The sequence below is a fragment of the Megalobrama amblycephala genome, linkage group LG8 (assembly GCF_018812025.1).
Source record: "Megalobrama amblycephala isolate DHTTF-2021 linkage group LG8, ASM1881202v1, whole genome shotgun sequence".
NCBI lineage: Eukaryota > Metazoa > Chordata > Actinopteri > Cypriniformes > Xenocyprididae > Megalobrama > Megalobrama amblycephala.
This window is the reverse complement of record NC_063051.1, coordinates 20020092-20046697: the sequence shown is the minus strand read 5'-3', so window position 1 is coordinate 20046697 and position 26606 is coordinate 20020092. Positions and strand designations below refer to the sequence as shown.

The window sequence follows — 26606 nt, the reverse complement described above, 5'->3', positions numbered from 1 at the left end:
GAGAAATGAAGGGTAAAAGATTTCCACGTAAAAGAAGGCGGAGCCTTCACGCACACCAACCTATTACGTTATCGCCGCGGACCAATGGTTGTACAAAGTTGTTTACCAAGCTGTTTTCAACTCCCAAAGTGGGAAAAAGCATTAGGCCTACAATAAATCGCGCTGCCAATGGTGATTAAATCTCACAATCGCTTAGCTCATATCGCATCAAACCATGTGCAAATTATTATTGTTGTTATACTTTGTTCTCAAATTGTTAATGTTAACAACATCAGCATTGCTTGACTGTGTATTTAGTGTGTATTAGCATTACCTGTAGATTTCAATTTCTGTAGCCACTCCGCAGTCCGAAGTCTTTTGCTTGTGACTACGGGTGAATCTCCAGCTGTCACTGATGATTGTCATTTGAACCTTTCTGGATTACAATCCGCCATCAAAATGATAAGTTTAATTATTGCAGCTGCTGTGAGAAAAGGCTATAAATGATCCGCTACCAGCAGCATCATATATGCAGAGTCTAGTTTGGACTCCTTCCTTTCTGTTTACAGATGTGACGTAATGACGCAAAGACAAACGACTGCATGCTCGAATTTCCCGTGGAGTTCCACCAGTATCTATTTATTATAAAACATTATTACAAGCTTACTGTTGTGAATCGGGCTAAGGTGAGGAGATAGTTTTGAACACTGACTGGTTATGTACTTGCTCAAAAATTTATTTTGGATAATTTTTAACCAAAAAATGTTTCAGACTGCAGCTTTAAGTAGAAACTCTCAAATGAAGATCGCTGAACTCCACGCTTCTTCCTCAGTGTAGAGAGAGCATGTGTGCATGGTTGCCAGATTGCAGAGATTAGGTAAAACGTGTTCTTTTAACAGAAAAGCTCTGATTGGGGGTTTAAATTCTGGACATCTGGCAACCATAAGCATGAATGCTCGTAAAAACACTCTGTAATGTTTTGTCTCCTTTATTTGCCAAAAAAAAAAAAAAGTGATTTCAAAAGAGTGATTTTGGTCAAGTTTTTAGTCTTTTAGCCACATTTCAGTCTTTTTTTGTCAACGACATTGCATGTGTTAATAGTCACAGTTATCGTTTAATGACATTGGTGTCGTCTCAAACAACAAACATTTTTCGTCATAGTTTTCTTTAACAAAATGAACACTGCCAGCCAGCAATCCCCACAAGGGAAATGGATTAATACACATACTAAATTATGTTTTTTTTTTTTTTTTGAAAACGTAAAAATGCCGAACGTTTTCTGTGATGGGTAGGTGTAGGGGTAGGTTTGGGGGATAGAATATAAAGTTTGTACAGTATAAAAACCATTACGCCTATGGAGAGTCCCGACAAAGATAGCGAAACTAAGTGTGGAGCTGGTTCTGTATAAGAACTAACTCTCGATTTCCTAACCCTAGTGAGGTTACTAACCACACAGACTCACACTAAGAGCAGTTAATTGTTACTAATGACAGTGTAGCTCTCACTCTAAAGATTGTGGCCATCCAGACAAACTTCTCTCTGCTTTGCATAAATTAGCCCAGACTCTATGCATCACTGCCTGTATCTTCTCTTTCCCCTTCGGTCTCTGTGCTATCACTCACCCTGAGACAATCACACACTCATGTGTCACTCCTCTATCAGTAAAAACAGAGTAATAGCTCCTCCTGTCATTACATAGCAGGTGCTATTTATTTCTTGTCTGTCTGTCTTGTTTTTCCAAATCAAAGTTTCATCTACTTCACTTTTAGCATCAGGTACTGCTGTGTAACCAACAAACAATCACAATTCACTTCCTCAAGTACATGAAGGAACCTTTAGTGGATAGCATGTTGTTCTTTTCCTTTTGCACTGCATAGTGTTTCTTTGTGGAATTTTTCCTCTCCTTTCTTCTCTCTGTTACAGGAAAGACCCTACATATCAAGCCACGGTTCTTATCTTCAACACAAACCGAACCCTTGCCAAAGGAGGGCTGATGGTGGGTGTTTTAATTGGTAATAAACAATGAAACTTTTTTAACTTAACTTTTATTTTCGAAATAAGAAATTGACTCTGCCTCTCCTGAACTGATTAAAAAAACAAAACAAAAAAAAACAGTTTACAAATATATCTGTACATTAGGCGTCCACAGCTAGTCACGTTTAGTTTCAAGAATTCCAAAATGCAAATTCTAAGAATTGATTATACAGATTTCTCAGAATATATTCATAAGTATTCACAATTACAGAACTGAATTTATGCATTATAATCAAATTCTGTTCTGCAAAAAAAAATGCATACATTTACATTCTAAGTGAATGGAGTTAGTTTCAAAGTGTAAAGTTATTCTCAGGGGTTTTTAAAACTGTGGTTTGTTGTGCAAAGAATTTATTTTATCATTTAGAATGTAAGCTTGTGAAAATGTATTTTCAAAGAATGGAAAACTACTTAATAAAATTGCTTTGTGATTTGTGCGACCGCGTCTCTTTATTTGTGAGCATGTGTGCCTGCCTACATGTGTGAGAACTCCAATGCAGGATTGACTAAAAGTCATGACTAAAGAAGAAACAGTTGAATTTAAAGTATTAAACCAAGTATCATCAGAAACCACTTCACTCCCCTGTTGTTTTCTGAAGAACATCGTTTAGCGTGAAAAGTATCGGCATTCCTCTACATGCGTTGTGAAGCAGGTGGATGTAAAGAACATCGCTCATGTGTGTGTCTGTCACTGTAATTGAGTCTTAAGGAATCTATAGGAAAAGGGAAAAAAAACGTAACGCCTCCCTTACACTCTTCAAAACTCATTTTTCTTCTCCTCTCACTTTTTCCTCTCTAACTGCTGTCTGACCAAATCCATCACAACTAATTTCTGACAATGTCATTTTCCTTTTCTTCTCCCTGTCTTTTCCTAAAATGCGCATTTGATTGAGGATCCATTCGTAGATGAGCTTGCCTCTTGCAGTCCTCCTCCTCTCCCTCTTCTCCATCAGGTAATGTAATTAGGATGTTGGGTGTTAAACAGTGGTACAGAGAGGATGATGGGAGCTGTAATCCCTTGAACGCCCCTCACTGTGCAGAGACTGCTGATATTCATACTATTAATGCTCCGTTGAACCAAGGCCTCATGCTCCGTGCTCTGTGACAAACGACTGCTGGTCGCAACGGGAAACCTGGTTAACAGTCGCCGGCAGCAACGACAGGGGGCATTAATACACCGTGGCGAGGGTCTCGCTGCGGAACACGACACACTCGCTGGCACTGACAAGCCTGCCGCCGTGTTAACGAGATAAAGGCCGTGCCCATGATGCGAGCCACGTTTACGATGACATAGAGGGATGGTGGGAAGGAAAACACTCCTTCATTTGACTTCTCTGTCTATCTTTCTCCCCTATTTAATCGTTCATGCAGGGAGGAATACTTCACAAGAATGCATGTTGATATGGGTGTTTTAAAATCAACTAAACCCCTCTTAGTTTATTTGTTTTTTGGGGTTTTTTTGCATTGCAGCTCTTGCTTTCAGATTTTCTTTTTATTTGAAAGGAATGTCCTGTGTTCAACACAAGTTAGCCTTAATCGACTTGACATAAAGTTGATTACCATAAAACAATTGATTTGTCCCTCGTTTTCTTGAAAAAAAAAAGAGGCATTTATAATTGTAAACTTTAAAATACTCACTGTTTCAAAAATATAGCCACAAGATGCATGTTAAAGGCACACTATTGTAAATTTTCGCCACTAGAGGTCGCTTGTTCAAAACATGACGCCTTGATTTCACAGAATCATGGGAGATGTTGTCTTCACGTCTACAGCCGGTGGAAAAGAATCGGGACAAGGCTCGAGCAGAAATCATGTTCATGGACGAGATTATTAACGTTACTGTAGTATGAAGCAGAGCAGGGCCAAGTGTGCAGACACGAGGCCGCTGGAGCATTGCTAATGAGAAACGAGCGTGACATAAGTATAAAATGGCTATATCATTGTTTGACATTACAATGGGTGTTTACTGTTTACAGAGAGAAAACTTCAACTAATTATTACGGACTAGCATCTTAACATCCTATTACAATACAGATAGAGCTCCACTGTACTGTAATGATAAAAACGCAGAGGAAAAAAACAGTTTGTTTTATAGTTATGTATGGAACTGAGCCCACAACTATGTTGTAAACTCCCACGTTAGCCGAGCACAAACGTGAATAGCTGATAATGCGTTACACATTATAAACAAAAGTCGTGCTCCATCCTTGATCATTACTCCAAGTAATAAGACAGACAAGCTGCATTAATCGACACACTTTTAGACAATATTGGACCCACATCTGAATAGCAGAACTACAGAAACGTGAGTTAGCCTGTTAGCAGGAGACAGACAAGGGTGTATGTTACACAGTATAACATACAAAACTACGAATTTTGAACGATCGCTAGAAAATATAAACATCAATTATTAATTATACTTACAGGTTGAGATTCAGAGGAGCAAGCTGTTCCAAATAAACTGGGCATTGATCCATATTTTAAGACCAAGCATTTTGTGAATCCTGCGTTAAACTCCCCAGCAGTCGTCAGTAAAATGACGGGAACACAACAAAAGATTGTACTGCTGTGGTATTGCGTGTGCAATAAGTGGGCCGACAATGTGCTAATGTTTCGTTGTGACGTCACAACGAAATGGCTTGGGATTTGTTTTCAAACGACTCGTTTAATTGACTCAGAGTCAACTCTTTTATATACGGTGCACTTTCAGATTTAAAACTTTGCAGGATGTTTTCATTCACTTAGAGCTATGTTACACACTACATGAAAGGTCATTTTCAAAAAGCTGTAATAGGGGCACTTTAAACATTAAGACTTACTGTGTTGAGCTATATAACATGATTAGTTTTCTGTCAATGAATTTATCCATCCAAACAGTTGGTCACCTGTCTAATAAAACATGTAATATATTAAAGCGTCTTTGGTGTTTCCATGGTTTCTACAAAATAAACTCAGAAACCGACGGTAACGTGGGTATGATGTTATTGATAGGCGATGCACGGACACGGCATCTATTTAAACATTCTTGGAAACACGGATTTAAACATTCTTAGAAACATTTGGGATAATGTAAGTGCACAAGTCAACAAAATATATAACACTGTTCTAGTGTTTTTTTGGATATTTTGACATGGTTTTAGTTTGACAAAATTATTTACTGACCATAGCTGTGTAAACTTAAGTTCAGTTTTACAACTTTGTTGCCTAAATGTAATGCCTGAAGCGACACGACAAGACGTGAAGACCAAGTATGGTAACCCATTCTCGGAATTTGTCCTCTGCATTTAACCCATCCAGCTAGTGAACACACACACCCGGAGCAGTGGGCAGCCATTTATGTTGTGGCACCCGGGGAGTGATTGGGGGTTTGGTGCCTTGCTCAAGGTATTGAGAATCGAACCCGCAACCTTCGGGTTACCAGTCTGACTCTTTAACCATTAGGCCACAACTTTTTTTAAAACCCTAAAATAACCATTAAAATGTCAATTTTAACAACTGTACAGTTCAAATAATAGGTTTTAATACAAAAGTTAATTTAATGATTTTATTAAATATGCTTCACATTTCTGCTTTTAAATTCTTCTGACCCCATTCTCTTCCATTGTAAGTGCCTTACCGCAAGCACAATTTTTACTTTTTTTTATTATTATTATTTAAAAAAAACAAACAAATGACAGTACTTTTTCCCCTATAAAACATCCATTAAAGTTCCTAAAATAATTTGATGGTTCTTTTTTTTTTTTTTTTTTTTTTTTTTGACAATATTATGAAGGATATAACCTTCATTCAGAAATATTTGACTGCTTTGAATGAATTACCACAGAACTCAAGAATTTCAGAGTTTGTAAAGTAAATTCACAACCTGTAGATGCCAAACGATAGGTTGCTTTAACTTAATACTTTTGTACAGGAGGGTGTCTGGGATCTGTATTCATGAAGCTCTTTAACTATGGTCCCATACCAGTTTCTGTTATCTGCATGGGAAGAGAAAGAGAAATTCATGGAGCAATCACTCTTTCTTTTCTCACCCTCCCCTTCCCTCTCGTTCCCTCGCTCTGACGGCGGGGATGTAAGTGCCTTAGACAGATGTCTGCTGCCGCTTGTCTCAAAGCTCAACACGAGCTGCTGAGCTCGGCAAACTCTAATTAAGATCAATATTTCAATTTTTAGTAAAAGCGCATGTGAAAGAGAACGAAGAGAGCGAGAGAGAAAGAAGGAAAACACATTCACATTTTTTCGAGGACAATCTCACTTGAATGAGAAAAAGGAAAGAATGAAAGGTCAAGTGTAATTTTTCTCTACCTCAATAGATCGCCTATAGGCATAAAAAAGACAAACTTGTTACAGCTCAGCAAAGAGTCCAGCCCATCAATAAAGATCATACTTTCACTGCAAGCAGTTAGTCATTAGTATAACTGTCCTCTGTCCTTTTTTCAGACTGCTCTTTTTCTCCCATCTTCCTGTTGGGGCTTTATTTCTGTTTACCTTTTTGCCATTTTTTTTTTCCTTCTTCCATTGCTAAAGCTCCTGGTTTTAGTACTTTTTGGGTGGAGGTTTACTTGAAGGAATCCATCAAATTTGAGATCCATCAAATCTCTTTAAAGTCACCATGAAATCAAAATGGGCAATTATTTTGTTTTTTGTTTTGTTTGGAATATTGCAGGATTTATTATAAATGATTTATCTGTGCACATCATTTATTTTTAATTCATGTGTTCTTGTAACCTTTAATCAAAATATCTTCCTCCCTCTTGCAACAACGTCTCTGATGACGTGTTTACTGGTATAAGGGCGGGACAACCTGTCACTCACATGACATCACAGCAATAGAAAACCACAATGATCCAATCAATTCCTGAAGAACAAAATCAAGTCCCCCCCTACATTTTTTTGCTTGTTCAAGAAGCTGTTTCACTCAGATATACATCACAGTGGGGAAGATAAGAGTTTCGCAACTTCTGTTTCATGCCTACTTCAACACTTAAAGGGATAGTTCACCCAAAAATGAAAATTCTGTCATTATTTAATCACGTTCATCTTCAGAACATCTTCTTGATGAAACATAAGAGCATTCTGTCCCTCCATAGACAGCTACACAATTGAAAATTTGATGCTTCAAAAAGTTCATAAAAAGATTGTAAAACTAGTCCATATGAATCGAGCGGTTTAATCCAAATTTGAAGAGACTCAATCGCTTTTTATAATGAACAGATTTAATTTAGGCTTTTACTCACATATAAACTTTGATCAGTGTAAACATAAACAGAAGCTCAACTGAATATTAATGACGCACGAGAACAAACCTCTTAGGGAAGCTCAAACATGCTGCATAACACAAGAATGAACCTTATTGGTTCTCGCACGCGTCAAGCAAACATGCTTGAGCTTCCGTTTACCACAACTGATGTGTGAGTCGATGAATGTTTATATGTGAATATAAACCTAAATTAAATCCGTTCATCATATAAATCGATCGTGTCTCTTCAGAAAATTTGGACTAAACCGCTCAATTCATATTGATTAGTTTTACAATCTCTTTATGAACTTTTTGAAGCGTCAAAGTGTCAGTTGCGTAGCTGTCTATGGAGGGACAGAAAGATTTCATCAAAAAGATCTTCAATTGTGTTCCGAAGATGAACAAAAGTCTTACGGCTTTGGAACGACATGAGGGTGAGTAATTAATGACAGAATTTTCATTTTTTTGGGTGAACTAACCCTTTAACATGCTCTTTTCTGTCCTCTTGCTCTTTTTAACTCACTTTTTTGCTGAGAACTTCAGAGAAGTTTGTATACTTGTTAGTTTGAATGTAGTCAAACGATTACTGCTGAGTCTTTGAATGGGCATTTGTGAGATTTTGAGGCCTAAAAAAACTCCTTTCCAAACCTGCTTCCGATAACCCCCTACTCCACCTCGCACCTCTAAACTATTTTGGCTAAAGACGGGTTAACCGGACAAATCCGTCTCAGTCATTTTCACACATATCTAGTCAAAACCCCCCTTCTCTCTTTCAAACTATCATACTCTCTTTCTCCTTGGACGTGCTGATGTCCATTTTGCTTAAATCGGTAGAACTGCACCAGCAGCTAACTCCCAATATGCAAAGGCACAATGAAAGCCCTGACTTCAAAATTTATGTCTCAAGCCCTCGGCCACATCCACACCCACCCACCTCCGCTCACTTGAATGGACGATGGCAGATCTTCTTAAATGTGGCATTTTCAAAGCGGACTGCTTAGCTTGGACTTTGGGGTCCACTCATGCTTATTTGATAAAACCCCTATAATGACTTAGCGCACCTTCAACTTCAAATACCTTGATATGATTTGTCCCGTCCTCTTAGGCTTTTTCCCCCCTTTCTTTTTTCCCCTCCGTTGGCAGATTTGAGCCTCAAGCGTGTCTGTATTTCACTCATTGGCACCTGGAAAGAAAGTCTTAACATGTTACATAAAGTTAGGAAAGGTCTCAGATGTAGTAAGAAGTAGCCTAAGTTATGCAGAAGATTTCTTTTTGATTTTTTTATATATATATATATATATATATATATATATATATATATATATATATATATATGTGTGTATATGTGTATATATGTATATGTATATGTATATATATATATATATATATGTATATATATATATATATATGTATATATATGTGTATATATGTATATGTATATGTGTATATATATATATATATATATATATATATATATATATATATATATATATATATATATATATATATATATATATATGTGTGTATATATGTATATGTATATGTATATATGTGTATATATGTATATGTATATATATATGTATATGTATATATATATATATGTGTATATGTGTATATATGTATATGTATATATATATATATATGTATATATATATATATGTATATGTATATGTATATATATATATATATATATATGTATATATGTGTATATATGTATATGTATATATATGTATATGTATATATATATGTATATATGTATATATGTGTATATATGTATATGTATATATATGTATATATATGTATATGTATATATATATATATATGTATATATATATATATATATATATATGTGTATATATATATATATATATATATATATATATGTATATATATATATATATATATATATATGTATATATATATATATATATATATATATATATATATATATATATATATATATATATATATATATATATATATATATATATATATATATATATATATATATATATATATATATATATATATATATATATATATATATATATATATATATATATATATATATATATATATATATATATATATATATATATATATATATATATATATATATATATATATAGCCTAAAAAACAGCCCTTTTCCGCTGAATTGGCATAACTGATTATAATAAATAAAAATAAAAAAATAAAAAATAATTAAAATTAAAAAACATCAATTAAGAAGTCACACAAGTGAATTCTGGGTTTGACAGTTTAAGGCTTTTCACTGTAAATTATTTAAGATAATTTTGTTCTTTTTACTTTTGAAAATGGTGCATTTAACTGTCCTATTTTACTGAAGTTTTACAAAAATGTAAGATTAGATCTATTACAGTTTTCAGTATTAAGCGAACTTACTGTTTACCAGTTAACAGGTTTTTTACTGTAACATTTTTACAATCTTTTACAGTTAAAATGGCTTTTTTTTTTTTTTTTTTTTAAACTGAGCACTGCATCTGACTGTACAGACCTGTCAAACATAGTTGTTAAGTATCTCTCCTTATGTTTTTTTCTGCCTCTCTTACTTTAAACAATGCACTACGATAGTATTTCAAACATTTCTATATTGGTCTATATTCCTTGATATACTTGCGCTAAACTAAGGATCTGGCCTCGCATAGGGTGTTAGACTGACCCTCATCTTTGGGTACTTCCTTCAGCGCGAGACTGGCTCCTCTGATTAAGACATATGCTGTGGTGATGAAGGCGCGCGCTGCGTGGGGCTTAATTATTTGTCGATCCGCGCAGATGAGTCGAGATGCAATTAGAGGTTAATTGCGAAAGAAATCCGGAGCGTGGCTGGCACTGGTGAGGCGGATCATAATTAACTCACCCGCACAAATTGCGCATTTTTCCCTATCCGGCGGAAATGTGGATTGATTTTATTGCTGGATCACGCGTTATTGAGTTCATCACCGCCTATAGGTCATAAGCTGGGAGGAAAGTTGCGTGTGTGTTATCCTATCAGATCAATACACTGAATGACTGTTCACGGGGTTACGGAACATCGAGGAAATATGCAGTTTAATACATAATTATCTAATCAATTTAACTTTAAACGGTCTGTCAAAACACACCAGGGATTCTTTAAATAAATGTCGTGATATGACTCCTGGATTCTGAACGAGGTCGCTTTTGATACATTAGTAAATAGCCTAAATAACTTAATAAATAAATAATTGGTAGGAATAAATAGCCTAATTGTTGTGAAAGGAAATATGATGTATTAGTTTCATATAGGCCTACTCTTAATTTCTGTTTAACGAAGCACATTTACATTCTTTTAAATGAGAAAATAACTTAGCAAGAGTTAAATGTTCATGATTTTCCTTCCTAACATATCTATTAATTTTGCTCTAATTGTAGTAGGAGAATTAGCCTACAATTGCTCCTAATACACTCGTTAGTTTTGGAGTGAAAATGTAAACTATTTAAATCAATGTAGGCTAAATATATTTCATAATTTATTTAGCCTATATTAAAATTATTTTTGTCAAAATTCAGTTTTAAAATTCGAATTGGTCATATATATTTTACAATGTAGGCTACAATCCGTTTCATAAATGTGTTTTTACGTAATCTCTAAAGCATTTGTGTTGCATATAACGTCTTAGAAGTGTTTGCTCTTTTCTAAATAAACATTTTCTAAGTAAGACAAGCTGGGCTATTGCCTTTCCTCGCGCTCACCTTCCACGTGCGGTTGCAGGAGAGGCGTCGCTAGGGGGCGGGAAGAACACCTGTTTAGGCGCCCTGTCAGCTGCTGCGCTTTCGCCTCAGCTGCCACATAGAGGCGTTGCATGTCTACTGCTAGGCTACGCCTCCTCCCATTGGTCCGTTTCTTTCTCTGGGTGGGACGTTCAGATGGGCCATCTTTATAAAGTGGTACATTGCCCCTTCAGTGCTTCAGTGATACTGCGTGCCAGCGGTGGACAACAGTGCAAAAAAAAAAAAAAAAAAAAAAAAAAGCTCAAGCCGTAAACGAAAAGCAACGGTGACAGCAGTCCATATAGCCTAACTTTAAAAGTGACAGCGGAAGGAGGTGAATTGAGTAGCCAGAATTCAATATTATTTGTCGGTCTGCGCTGGAACGTCCCACAAGAGGAACTTACTGAGATTTGTCACACACATTGTTGCGGTCCGCGTTTGCTGGTGACTGTGTAAAAAGCTACAGCAGCAGCAGCAGCATCATTCCTTTGGACTTCGAGGTAAAGTCTGACGTTTTCTGAACTTGACGCGCGCGTGTTGTGTGGCGGACTTTTCTCGACATGTGAGGAAAGTTTTCGCTTTCTTCCCATGAAAGCTTAAACTTTGTTGCCTCCAGTTAGAGGGAACTTAAAACACGGAGGTGAAGAAGGATATTTGAAGTCTCTGATACTAAAAGGACGATTTCTCTGCTTTACCTCAGTGAAGCGAGGACGAGTCAGGTTGGTGGTTTTGAATTCACGAGTCTCAAGTTTCTGCCGCCCTGGCCAGTGATATTAACGCGTGAATTTGACCTGGGATAAGTTGTCAACAAGAGGCAAACTGGCTAGTGTAAGCGTACATTTACATGCATGGGCATACGCGTATCTATAAATAGAAGCTCGTGCCTATGTATTAAACTCTGGCCACTCATCTTCATCATTCACCTTCGTCATAATCCCAGTGAAACCCACGTGTGTCGCTTTGGCTGTTAGGGTAGGTGTCGTCGCATGGACTGACATGGCCACCGATCTCGCCATGAGCGCAGATTTGCCCAACAGCCCTCTGGCTATTGAATATGTCAACGACTTCGACCTTATGAAGTTTGAGGTCAAGAAAGAGCCCCCGGAGGCCGACCGCTATTGCCACCGCCTGCCCCCGGGCTCGCTGTCCTCCACCCCTATCAGCACGCCCTGCTCCTCGGTGCCTTCCTCGCCCAGCTTCTGTGCCCCCAGTCCCGGGTCTCAGCCTGGGCAGAACCTCGTAAATGGCGTCAACAACAACAACAGTGGCAACAACAACAACACCCAAGGTTCCTCGGGCAAGCCGCAGCTGGACGATCTCTACTGGATTCCCAACTATCAGCATCACATAAGTCCAGAGGCCCTCAACCTGACGCCCGAGGACGCGGTGGAAGCACTCATCGGTAACGCGCACCACCACCATCACCACCACCAGCCCTACGAGGGATTCCGCGGTCAGCAGTACGTCGGAGAAGACCTCTCGGCGGCCACGAACGGTCACCACCACCCGGTGCACCACCACCACCATCATCACCACGGCCACCACGCGCACGCGCGCCTCGAGGACCGCTTCTCGGACGAGCAGCTGGTGAGCATGACAGTGCGCGAGCTTAACCGGCAACTGAGAGGCTTCAGCAAAGAAGAGGTGATCCGTCTCAAGCAGAAACGGCGAACCCTGAAGAACCGCGGCTACGCGCAGTCGTGCCGCTACAAGCGCGTGCAGCAGCGTCACATGCTTGAAAGCGAAAAGTGCACGCTCCAGAGCCAAGTGGAGCAACTCAAGCAAGACGTGGCGCGTCTCATGAAAGAGCGGGACCTGTACAAGGAGAAGTATGAGAAGCTCGCGAGCCGAACCTTTAACGGCGGCGGCGGCAACGGAGGCGGCAACACTCGGGACCCGTCCAACGGCACTCACGGCAAAACCACTTCCACGGAATTCTTCATGTGAGAGTGATTCTTGTTAAAGACTTTTTCCCACACCAACGTATTCGTTTTTTAAACCTTAATTTTTTATGATTTTCAGTGTGAATCTTATTTGCAGTTCTTATCTTAAATACTCAATGTCCATTTTAGAACATACACTCTTGAAAATAAAGGTTTTACAGTCTGATGCCATAGGGGAACCTTTTTTAAATTCCACAAATCCATATTTTATCCTCGAGGACTTTAGAGAAACATCTAGGCTATGTCCTGGTGCATTAAAGAACCCAGAATGTAACATCCAAAACTTTTTCTTCTCCAAAGAACTACTCACTTTTACAGCCAAAATGGTTATTGATAAGAAGGCCTTTGCTGAACTTAGTGCTGAAAAGAAACACTGAAGAACCTTTATTTTTAAGAGTGTAGCCCAACATTACAGCGTTACACTCATTATTTGTGTATTACTGCACCATAAAAGTCTTAAGGTTAGTGTAATGTTAGGATTATCTTCCACAGATACTGCACGGACCCTTCTACTTCATAAAACCTCCGATCTAAACATGGGATCAGGCATATCCTCCAAAGACCCATCAGTTTTGGATTCTGTAAATTCGTATTTGTTTGTTTCTTTCTTTTTTAGTAATAGGCTTACTGCAAAGTCCGAGATGTTAGAGACATACAGCCGCATCTTTAATTGTTTTTCTTGTCTTAACGGATTGACGAGTCTTAATGGCGATGAGAAAATACTGGAAACGAAACTTCAGCTTGTGAAGAAACTTGGGAAGGAACAATAATAATATTTAAACACTTATAAGCAAGAAAGGGAGATAGCAATACATCCTTGACTTTTCTCAGTCATGAACTGAGGTTGAGGGGGCTTGTGAACTTTGAGGGCCCTCAAGCATTGCTCAAGTCTGCATTACCCCACTAATCCTGCATGCGGGACATGTATGGTACTCCAAACGCGCCAGGTCCTTTCTCTCTTTTCCCCATACAGCACTTGGATGAAAAGCATGGCCCTTAACCACTCTCTCTTCTCTCATTTTTTTTCTTTTTTTTTCCGTTTCTTCTGCTCGACACAAACAGTGTGAAGGCGTTCCTGCGAAATCACACGAAATCAGTCCTTACATTTTTTTCCTATTGTTTAAAAGTACAGAATAAGAACAAAGAAACAAAAAAACCGAACTGAGCCAGAGTTATTTATTCCCACTTGTACATATGTAGAGGTCGATTGGTGTTAATTTAACTTTCTTTTTAAAAGTCCTTTTTGCTTGATTATTTAAAACGTCTTAATACGATGTTTGTATGTAGTAGCATGCAAATGACAAAGTTATTCTCATTCTATTGAATATGTACAATTTCAAAGGAAGCCTACTGCACTACGATTCAAAGAATTGGGATTTATATAACATTTCTTTTCCTCTGTGTTAATCAAATTGCTGTTATGGTGGACATAGTCGATCTAAAGTGCATATAAACACAAGGACTTTAATTGCTGCTAATATTCTATGCACCAAATTCGAAAGCAATTAACAGAAGCTCTGATTATGTGAATTTTGTACTTCAAAATAAATGAAGGTATGTAGAAAATTGGTTAGACATGGATATTACACAAAAATAATAAGATCATCTCTTGAAAGTTATTTTTTTTTCTTCTTCTTTTCTTTTCTTTTCTTTTCATTAATGACCGGGGTGATAAACGACATAAAACTGTCAACTTCAAATATACGACAACCGTCGTTAATAAGGCTAGAAGGGTTGTTTTAACTTTTTATGACATATTAAAAAACTGTAGTATATACTGTATAAAGCAGTTGCCTATTGTTTTGCATTGCAACATTGTGATGATAATAGGCTTCATACTCAAACTACAGGTAGATGTCGCAAGACTAAATGCGGATATAATTAAACAATAACAGAGAGACTTGTGTGCAAACTTGGCTAAAAGTAAACGTGCGCATTTGATTGACCATTTGAGACTGAAGTATAGCCCATCTTGTTTCGGCTAAAGGAAAAATTTGCCAAAGTGGATTATCTAATGCACGTAAATTATCCGTTTTCAAATTCTCTCCGACCTGTTTATGCTTAGTTCCCTAACAAATCTATCGGCCAGACTAATGTCTTCAAGTATGCTCCTGTACCTGGGTTAGTATGCTTGATATTCTCACCTGAAAACCACTGTTAACATTGATATATTATTATTATTATTTTTTTCCGATAAATTATGAATTATGATGCAGTTCGTTATGAAGCAATCTCTCTGTCTATTGGTCTAATTTGAGGCACAGCGGCTTGAGGTTACATAACCACATGTGCTGTCCTGTGTGCTGTCTTATGTAAACAAATACATATTAAAATGGAAAAAAAAAAAAACTGTACATAGCCTATAATTTCTATATATTTATCGAAAATATAAATGTCCTTACGTGTCAGTAAGTCCAAACCAAAATGTTTCGAAATGGAATGTTGTTCAGAATCTTGTTTTCATAATGTTTAATAAAAACTTCTGTCAAATGCTTCAGCCTGTTTCCCACTTACTCAACAAGTGTCTTTTCAAAGCTAAAATATGTGATCTATATGAGTGTTATACGAAAACTAAGATTCAGTTTCCTAATTATATCTATTAGGTTTAAATGTCAGGTAATAATAATGCACGAAATAACGAAAAAAGACATATAAAAGTCCGTGCCTCATAGCAAATAAGGCATGTTGGAAAAGTAGCCTACCATTTCAAATGTTCAACTATTGTTATGTTTGTTTACGATTTAAAAAAAAAAAAATGAATTCATTTCAATAATTTATTATAATTCTATGTATGATGAAGTGCTAATACTTGTTATGCAGCATAAAAAAAATATTTTATTCTCGTAATGAACACAAGTGTACAAATGCTTACAACGTGACATTCGTTTATAACATTAAAACGTTTACACAAAATGTTTAAATAGATATTTAAAAGATGGAAGAGATGGAAGAGAAAAGATGAACAAACGAGCGAATCGTCAATTATTATTGTTAATATTATTATTATTGATCGCAAACTTCTCACAGTTGGAACAGTAAGAAGAAATTCATTTTGAGTGGCACTAAATGTTCATCTTTTAATCAAGGTTAATTAAAAGTTTTTGTTGTATAAGTCGCGATCACTTGTTTTAGTTTACCCGAGTAATTATATTAAGGCGTAAAATTATGAAATTATGATCAATTACATTTTCATAATGGCAGACATTATACTTTCATTTTTTGTAGGCTGTAGCCTAATTGTTTGGACCGCGATTTACCTTCTAAATACTCGGCAAAGTATTCTGATCACAGACAAATCTTCCTATTCACTTTCTCTTAACCCAATTATGGTAAACCAAATAATTCTTAATGTATATTATTATATCAGAATGAATAGCTTGTTAATACCAAACACTCTGAACAACAAGACTGTACAAGATTGCTTTGACGCGCATAATTAACGTGAGAGTCTACATCTTCTAATTTCGATTTTCCCCATGCTGTTTCAGCTTCTCACTTGTTCGGTACTCTGTGTAAAGATAAAAACAGCCTGTCGGTGGCTGAACTTTGATTTTTGTTTAAGTGTTCTGACCTCTGCACCTGTTGTTGTATCAAACAAGTTTACTCCCCAAATGTTTCACTTTACCTCATTGTTTTTTATCACAGTTTGTGTGTCAACAGAGGTTCAGATGTGATCAGATTCAATACATGTGTGTATGGACAAGATCTTTATATTGTTAATATTGGTTCTTTTTTCTTACATCACATGCATGAGAATCTACACAACACTGTGCCCATCACACATGTAGGCTGTCTGCTCTCCCCTCTTTTAAAGAATTGATTCACACTGATGAAAAGAGCAAAGCAAATGCTTAAAATTTGAGGGGGAATTCGTTGTTCATATTTTAATTCTTTGTTCAATATTTTGTATGAATAGTGCAACATATTCATTGGCATTTTAAAACCTAGTGGAAGTTCATTAATTATGTTTCAGTGGGTTTAATGTTGCATTACTTGCTCTCCATCATACCTGCCTGCCACTTATGAGCTATTTTGACCAGCATATTAAGATGAATGGAAATCCCAAATGTTCTAATTTTTTTTACACAGTGCTGTAACCAAAATGTCAGTATAACTCTCTCTCAGAGTTGCTCTGACCATTGATGCGCTTTTCCTGTTCTCTGTGCAGTGTCATTTTTACAATAATTTGTCCTTTGTAATACAGTCTGAATAATCCATCAGGTGAAGGTTATTTTAGAAATAATGAAACCTGTATTCTTGAATGGTGTACGTGTGACTTGGTTGGTCTAGTCCGTTTGATGCAGTTTAGTGAATTTAAAGTAAACCAAGGGGGAAACACAGTGGTCGGCATCTCTCTCTATGAATTCACCATCCCGATTGTGCTTTTTTATGTGCATTTTGTATGTATGTTATAGCAGATCTATCAAAGAAAGCTAAGAGGTTCTCTGAAGAGAGTTTTCTGGAATATTTGCCCAAATCATACAGGAATGTCTCGAATTTCAATTGATTGATTAAGAGAAAAGCATGACATTTATTTTCTTTACTTTTTAATTACCTTTTTTCCCCCCTACAATGTGTAAACATAAAACTGTGGATGCAGTTTTATATGCAGTATATGAATACAGAAGAGTGTCTTTTTTCCCCTCAAGCATCCAGAATTCAACCAGTCTCAACAAAGCTATTTACAGTTAGAGACACCTGACTCTTTTATATCTTTCTTTTTGTTGACCAGCCCAGGGGGAGCATTTTTGTTTGCCACTGTCTTTTTGTGCAGGCATTGGTACTGAATAACTGACATTGATTTCTTTTTACTTTTCACTATTAAGAGCAGAAGACGGGAGGGCCTGCGTATCTTTCTCAAACAGAAATTCAGCCTGGCTGACACACACTGAGTTGCTAAACATGACATTTGTCATGTTTCCATGTTATGCACACAACAGGCCACGTTTGGTTAGAGCAAGAGGTGGCCATTGAGATGCTGTCTGTCCTTGTTCAGTTAGGCAGCGTCCCAGACTGAAGCTCAATCTCAGCATGCTCTCAAACCCATCCCCCACTCTTCTTCCTGACTTCCTCTCATTTCTGCTGTGTCAGAGGAGACAATGTGTGTGACAGCCATCACTTCATCCCGACCATGTGCCTGACTGACACACACACTGTTTTGTTTTAATAGCAGGTGTGTATTTATTTGAATTTATTTATTATAATCCCATAATGCACACGTGAATTTGAACAGTGTGAATGATGACGATGCCTATTTTTTGTTTCTTTAATATATGCTTTTGTTGTTGTTGTTGTTTCTCAGCTACAGTGCGTTCAAGATGAATGTATTGTACTAAAAGGCACACATTTGATCTTGCACGATAGTAGCCGTAGGCCAAGGTGCATTTGATGAGAGCGGCGAGAAGAGATGGAGGCAAGTAGGAAGAGAGAGTGAGAGGAAGAGGTAGTGAGTTCTTTGGCGTCTAGGCTGCATTGCCGATGAGATTCCCCTGTAGTCAGCGTCTCTATGGCTCAGCTTACAAGAGAGGCAGACGCACATTCTCTCTCACACACAATGTGCACTTCACACACTCATGAGGGCACTTTGGAGATGTGTGCATTGTGTGTAGCCTACACTTGAGTAAACCACATTATATATGTGGGCCTACTGATTATCTGAAAGAATATAGTAGCTATAAGAATCAAATAAGCAATCTATATGTCATCATACAAAATATACTGGTTGTCAAAAAGAAACAAAATTAACAATTGGATTCATAATGGTTGCAATAAAAAGCCTCCCCTCTAGAGGTCTGTACGCTGGCCACGTTTATTGGACGTGTTTGAAATCATAGACACAAAATGTCGCAACCCCTTAAAATAAATTGACAGCTTGATGAATCGCCTATGAAGCTCTATTAACGCTTAGCAGGTATTAATAATTATTTAGAACGCTCTCAGGATTGAATTAGTGACCCAGGGCGCGCACCGTGCGCGATCCCCAAACGCCGACAAACTCATTACTGCGGAACGGCTCCCTCCACACAGCGAGCGGAGCCACGGCGCAGCACCGACCCGCTGAAAAAAAGCAATTTACAGATGGTGAGTGAGCGACCCTTCGCCGCTGCACAACCGGCTGTCACACACACACAAACGCGCGCGCATGCACGCACACTCGCGCTGACACGCTGTGTGCTGAATAGACAAAGCGAAAAAACATGCTATCACAGGGAGAAAATCTGCAACGCAAGCGATTTTTTCCACAGTTTTTCGTGCACCCGAAAATAAACAAATAAATAAACAAACAGACAAACAAATGGCTCCTAATGTTGAACCGTGCCTGATTATGAAAACGGAGCGATGAAATGCCAGAAGATTTGAATTTTTCAGACTTTCCCACTCTGCCAATTACTGTGTGGAAAGAGCTCCTGTCAGTCATGTCTCACCTTGACAGCCTACAGCTAAACAGTGTGCACGTGGAACTCCCTCTGGCTTTGAGTGAGGTGAATATTGGGGCCATGCAGGAAAAAAGAAAACAAGACTTTTAAAGGCAGTTTTATTATTTTTTTCTCTTGTGAGGCACCAGGAAATATATTGCCTCTGAATGTCTCATTTCATGATGATGATAATAATAATAATAATAATAATAATAATAATAATAGTTTAGCACCTGCAGAATTATATTTCTCTATAAATGCTAAATAACAATAAACTGTAAACTTGAGGTGTTGCCCGTAAGATGCTTAAATTCAGGAGATGGTTTGAGAAGTAACAGTGGTGCTTATCTGGGGGTTGTGGGCTCAAATCCCATAGACTGCAGGGTATACACTATATTCAATACATAAATGAAAACTGTGAAGTATAAATGTATAGATTGTACAGTCTTTTTCATTAGCCTACATTACATTTTCTTCCATTTTTTCACCAGGAAATATTTTAAAAAGACAAATTTTCAAAGTTGAATGATCAACACTCCGGCACACAACAGTGCAACATAGCAAATTATATATCGCTGAATTATATGAAAATATGAATTATATATATATATATATGTGTGTGTGTGTGTGTGTGTGTGTGTGTGTGTGTATATATCCATCATGGTATTGTTTTTATTCACCAAAAATAAATAAATATGGCATCTACCCTGAAAAAACGTCCCCTCTGTTTCTCTCTCCTCTTAATACTTAATATACTGTATAATATACTATGTTGGTTCATGGCTCAAAAAGCCATAAAATCAAGTGGGAAACTGAAGTCATTTAGGTACTGGTGTCTTGGTAACACTTTACAATAAGATTTCACATGTTAAAGGGTTAGTTCACCCAAAAATGAAAATAATGTCATTTATTACTCACCCTCATGTCGATCTACACCCTTAAGACCTTCGTTCATCTTCTGAACACAAATTAAGATATTTTTGATTAAATCCGATGGATCAGTGAGGCCTGCATAGACAGCAATGGTACTTCCTCTCTCAAGATCCATAAAGGTACTAAAAACATATTTAAATCAGTTCATGTGAGTACAGTGGTTCTATCTTAATATTATAAAGCGACAAGAATATTTTTTGTGCACCAAAAAAACCCCAAAAACGACAATATCTGGTGATGACCGATTTCAAAACACTGCTTCAGAGCGTTATGAATCTTTTGAGTTGAATCAGTGATTCGGATCGCGTATCAAACAGCCAAACTGCTGAAATCACGTGACTGGCACTCCGATTCACTGATTCCATTCGTAAAGCTCCGAAGCTTCATGAAGCAGTGTTTTGAAATCGGCCATCACTAGATGTTTAAAAGTCGTTATTTTGTTTTTTTGGCGCACAAAAAATATTCTCATCACTTTATAATATTAAGGTAGAACCACTGAACTCACATGAACTGATTTAAATATGTTTTTAGTACCTTTATGGCTCTTGAGAGAGGAAGTACCATTGCTGTCTATGCAGGCCTCACTGAGCCATCAGATTTAATCAAAAATAACTTATTTTTTGTTCCGAAGATGAACAAAGGTCTTACGGGTGTACGCCATGATGAGGGTGAGTAATTAAGGACATTATTTTCATTTTTGGGTGAACTAACCCTTTAACATTAGTTAACAATACTTAAACACCATTTATTAATCTTAGGTAATGTTAATTTTTACATTTACTAATACATCATCAAAAGTTGTATCTGGTGTTAACATTAGTAAATGCACTGTGAAGATAAACGATGAATAATTGTATTTTTATTAACTAACATTAACAAAATTTAATAGATGTAACTATGAGCAAAATATATTGTTCATGTTAACTAAAGCATTAACTATGTTTATCAAATAAGATCTTAGTGTAAAATGTTACCGGTGTCTTTTGCAAATATAAAGTAAAAGTGACGTGTGGCCAAGTATGGTGTCCCATACTCAGAATTTGTGCTCTGCATTTCACCCATTCAAGTGCACACACAGTAGTGAGTATTGAACTCACACATACTGTGAACACACAGCAGTGGGTAGTTGTTTTTGCTGCTGCGTCCAGGGAGCGATTGGGGGTTAGATGCCTTGCTCAAGGGCACCTCAATTGTGGGTAATGAGAGTAGAAGAGAGAGTTCATTCACTCCTCCCACCTACCATTCCTGCCTCTACTGAGACTCAAGCCCATGACCTTCAGGTTACAAGTCCGTCTCTCTAACCATTAGACCCAGCGTGATTTGAACACGCAACCTTCTGATCTGGAGTCAGGCGCGCTACCGTTGCACCTTTTTTTTTTGTCTATGAAAATGTGTCTATATTATTTTTTCTACATATTTGGAGAGAAAGTGTGTTCAGTCATCAAATTAGAATTCTGAAATTCTGAAATGACTGAAATTAATGTATCTTTCAGCCTGTCCTTCACTGGCCACTCTTTGTTTTACAGGCGCTCAATGACCTGCAGTGACCTTCAGAAAGAGGTTGTGTTTTCGCTGATTCACTCTGATCCATCCGTTCGGTTCCCTACACGAGTCTGCTGTGTTTGCACCCTTGATCACATGTGTTTTTCAGTTCTCACTCTATCAGCCGTAGTTCTTCAGAGCAGGTCAGTTCAATCCTTTGCTTGTCGGTGACTCTTGTTGTCACAACTACAGGCTAAAGAGTATGATACAATTGTTCTCTCGCTGTCTTGTCACAGTGCAGTTGGCGGTTGCAGGTCTCGGTTTGTGTGACCATAATGAAAATAAAAGTAATGCAGTGGCTGAACAGAAAGAAGTGTCCTTAGTGACACTGGGGTCAATCAGCAATCAATTGCTCCATTACTCTACAGGACCTGGCCAACAGCCATCACACACATATACACACTTTGGACTCCTCATCCACTAAATCTCCCCCTTTGTCTTTCTGTCTTATAGCCTGTGGCCCATTTCACACCGCATGCATACAACACATTCATGTTGTTGTTCACAGTGATAGCTTTTCCACTGCATAACCGATTTGCAAGTGATTTCTCCTGGATACATTAACTATTTCTTTTGGTTGTAAATTAGAAAATGTTATCGAGGGTAGGCTATTGTGAATTATTACACAAAACTTGATTGTTGAAAAGTGAAATGTAATTTATAAAAGAAACCATAGTGTTGCAATGAGCTTCTGAATTGTCTTAGTGCTGTCAGATTCGCTGAATAGACAATGATATTCATGCGAAATTTGTTAAAAATTGAATTGATAATGCCTTTTCAATTCCAGTTTAGTTCCTCAATTTAAATTTGTATTGAAAGTGAGGTAGAAAACAGGAAGCAGAAAGAAATCCATGTAACTGCAATATGTGTAATTATTAACTAGAAAAAAAGAACGTTTTTCAGGACAATCTGGCTTAATGTATAATAATTTAACTTTTCCAGAGTAAAAGAACAAGATATAGTCATGTTATAAATGTCAATAGAAATTAATACACACAATAAATTCATAAACACTGCTTTTCAGACATTTGGGGTCAACTGATCAAATTTGACAATAAAGACATTTCATAATATTAACAAAATTCAATTTCAAATAATAATTTCTATTCATCAAAGAATCCTGAAAAAATATGTATCATAATTTTCACAAAAATGTTTCTTGAGCAGCAAATCAGCATATTAGAATGATTTCTAAAGGATCATGTGACACTTAAAGGGTTAGTTCACCCAAAAATGAAAATTCTGTCATTAATTACTCATCCTCATGTCATTCCACACCTGTAAGATAACATCTTTGATGAAATCTGAGAGGTATATGACTCCTCCATAGACAGCAATATAATCACCACTTTCAAGGTCCAGAAATGTATCGTTAAAAGACATTGTTAAAACAGTCAACATGACTACAGTGGTTCAACCTTAATTTTATGAAGCGACGAGAATACTTTTTGGGCGTAAAAACAAAACAAAAATAACGACTTTATTGAACAATATATTTTACAATTAGTTTTTTTTACTGTATTTTTGCTCAAATAAATGAGCCTCTGTGAGCAAAAGGAGACTTACTTTTTTTTTTTTAAACAATCTATCAACCCCAAATTCACTTTCGTTTTATAGACCTATATTTAAAACAATTCTCACAATGCTATAATTGTCCATACATTCCAGTTCTGCGTCCTGATGAATCAAATTCAAATTCATGTTTATGTATAATCAACCCAATATTTTGACAATATTTATGTGTTGAACTATTAGAATCCAAATTTTGTTTCACAGTGTAAAAACACCATGAGCCGGAGGCGTGAAATGAGTTTAGCTAAAAACAGATGAAGATGAAGGGGGAGATGTATATGGGAAGTAGGGAGCGATAGAATGAAGCCAGAGACCAGCCGAGTCTACTGACACTATCATTACTCGTGTATGTCAGTAAGTGGGCCAAAAGCGCTTTCCCTGAATGAACACACACAGAGTCAAGGACCAGGATCACTGCTCATCTGCTGTAAGAGTCTCCCCCTCTCTCTGCCTTTACACCACAGATGCGCGGGACAATCATACGCTCCATCTGCACTCGACTGATGCTCCTCTCCATTGGGTGGTGCACTTCAGCAGAGAGAAGAAATTCAGCTCTCTGACATCAATGCAATTGTCTTTTAATTCATTTCAAAATGCAAAAAACAAAAAAAAACAAAAAAAACAAAATTCTTTCTTATAGTTATAGGTGTGTAGGAATGTATGCAAAGGATCTGCAGTTCAAAGAAAGGACATGACAAGGAGCTCATTAATTCTTAACATGTCCAGGAAGCCAGGAAGTGACCGGTACATGGTAACAGAGCGTTTATTTTACATTCATTTAGCATTACAAAGTAATGATGTTCTGGAATGAGTTTGAATGAACAGTAATGAAAATGCTCTGTTTTGACAGATTATTGCAGATTTTGTGTGAATGAACAGAAACACACCGCTAGCAGATTCAACCCGACAACCTGATAAAGAGCGCAAGTGTCTTCACTTTCTTTTATCTGCTGTTGTGAGTTCCAGAGTTCTCTCAATCTCAAACTACATTCACAATTCTATAGTGAAGTCTGAGGAGCTAAACCTCTCTACACATTTGTAATTAACTCTTCTTGAACACAAATTGACCTTTTCTTCTTCTTTTTCTTGGCACATGATATAGTATGAACTTGTTTTTTTATATTTAAAATTCCTCAGTATTATTTATTTCATCATTTGAAGCTTATTTTATTTATTCCATTTTCAGTTTTATGAAAAACTTCATGCAGCTTGAGTAGAGGAGACCGAGGATGGTTGTAACACTTCCAATTTCTCCAATCAGGAACAAGTTACAAATCATCTGATTCACTTCATATATGCTGGGTTTAGTCCTTATTCCACATGAGAGAAAGTAGAACCCTGTGGCAGACACAGCAGGTTTTAGAGGGAAAAAAACTAATTTTGAAGTAAGAAAGTAACTTCATTTATTTTTGTTATGGCAATTCCTGCTTTGTAGTTAAACTCATCAAAGTTAAATTATGTTTATTGTGTGTCTGAGTAGATATTTCTAATGAAAGTCACAATGAAATCAAAATTGTATAGAAAATTAAATAGTTTTACTATATTTATTGTAATTGATGTTTATTGTAACATGCCAACTTTAAAATAATGATGCTTTAAAAATATATATAATGTAAATGTAAAAATATCTTTTACCTCAAATTGTTCTGCTGATTAATACAACTATATAAAATTGCATTAAATAAAAAGTCCAATCATTTAGAAGCATTTTCACTGGTGTCTCAGACTTATTATGTGTGTGTGTGTGTGTGTGTGTGTGTGTGTGTGTGTGTGCACGTGTGTGTGCACGTTTTTATGACACATCAGAACACAAATTTGTATAATGACATGGGTATGACATAGGTATTACAAGGAGAGGGTGACTTATACTTTCAAAAGGCTTATAAATCATACAGAATGAGTTTTTTTGAGAAAGTAAAAATGTGCACAGTTTTCTGTGATGGGTAGGTTTAGGTGTAGGGGATAGAAAATACGGTTTGTACAGTATAAAAACCATTACGCCCATGGAATGTCCCCACAATTCACAAAAACAAACGTGTGTGTGTGTGTGTATTAGATACTGTATATGTATACATACATTTTTGTGTGTGTGTCTAGGGTTAGGGGATAGAATATAGGCCTACAGTTTGTACAGTAAAAAAAAAAAATCATTATGTCTATGGAATGTCCCCATAAAACATGGAAACTCAATGTGTGTGTGTTTAATAGATACCGCACTTAAGTGCCTCCTCTTAATTTGGTAATCTTAGATTTAGTGCACTTGATATCTGCTGACAGACAATGCTCCAATATCCAGGCTCTTGGATTGATACCCTGTCTTAACATTGGCAGTCTCTGTTGTATACTGCAGCCCTGAGGGTCCTCTCTAACACACCCTGACAAAGTGCCACACGTTATGCACTGCATTATCCCGCTTGTGTTTCTGTCTCTTTAATACATAAACATCAATAGTTTTTCTTTCAGTATTGTTGTTAATGAACCATAGAACGTTGTTGGCTTTCTCTCCTTCAATCTATTTTTAAGAACGTACTGACAGATTTATAGGATACCGTGGCCAAACTTTCCATAATACGAAAAACTAAGTGCCTCTAACAAGCTAAAAAGATGCGTATAATTGAAGAAACTCCAAATCATTTACAATGTTCAGTATAAAAAATGAATAGATTCTCCTTTCATTTGAAAGGCCTCCAGTTCATGTTCTAGTTTACCCTTGTTCCACTTTATAGGTCCTAATAATACAGAAGAGAGCAAAAACAGAGCAGAAAGTTTTCTGCTAAAGACTGCACACTCAGCTTGACTCCTACAGAACGGTTGTAGATGGAGGGAGAAGGAAAACAGAAATTGTGGTAAGAATAGTCGCACAAATCACAAGAAACTGGCACGTAGTGACAGAAAGAGGTGTATTAGCACCAGCTGCTGGTTAGCGTGCGGGCGCATGTGTGCGAGAGAGACTGACAAATCATCTCTCTGGTCTAAATGACGGAGAGTATGTCTTGTGGTGAGACGCATTGGCAGTATGAGGTCATGGTGGAAGAAAGGCTGACTTTCCTGCATATCCTATTCCTACACTGCATTACTGAGCGCAACTATGATGAATTATGACACCCCAGTCATCTGCGATTTCCTGTTGTGGTGACCCTAATTTAAGCCATTAACATTTGGATCTCCCACTCAAGAACTCCTCCATACTCATCCATCCC

At 37.0% G+C, this 26606-nt stretch overlaps 2 protein-coding genes across 5 annotated transcripts in view; both read left to right on the top strand.

Annotated features, from left to right (window-relative positions):
* Positions 1-2450, top strand: part of zc3h3 (zinc finger CCCH-type containing 3) — a 73056-nt gene extending 70606 nt beyond the window's left edge. For all 4 annotated transcript variants that reach the window (XM_048199957.1, XM_048199956.1, XM_048199958.1 and 1 more), the window contains one exon: positions 1903-2450. In XM_048199957.1, the coding sequence (XP_048055914.1) occupies positions 1903-1973 (71 nt within the window). In that variant the 3' untranslated portion in view covers positions 1974-2450. The remainder of the gene's footprint in view (positions 1-1902) is intronic.
* Positions 2451-11038: 8588 nt separating this feature from the next.
* Positions 11039-15440, top strand: mafaa (v-maf avian musculoaponeurotic fibrosarcoma oncogene homolog Aa). Its single transcript, XM_048199954.1, has 2 exons — positions 11039-12943; positions 13436-15440. Exons 1-2 carry the CDS (start codon positions 11997-11999, stop codon positions 13461-13463), a joined length of 975 nt encoding a protein of 324 aa, XP_048055911.1. The 5' UTR covers positions 11039-11996; the 3' UTR covers positions 13464-15440.
* The last annotated feature ends 11166 nt before the right edge of the window (positions 15441-26606 follow it).

Bases quoted from the DNA above. Each gene is read 5' to 3' on its own strand.
- mafaa (XM_048199954.1), top strand. From the start codon at position 11,997: ATGGCCACCGATCTCGCCATGAGCGCAGATTTGCCCAACAGCCCTCTG. The intron at 12,944-13,435 runs GTGAGAGTGATT...TATCTTCCACAG, and splicing joins ACTTCCACGGAATTCTTCAT to ATACTGCACGGACCCTTCTA.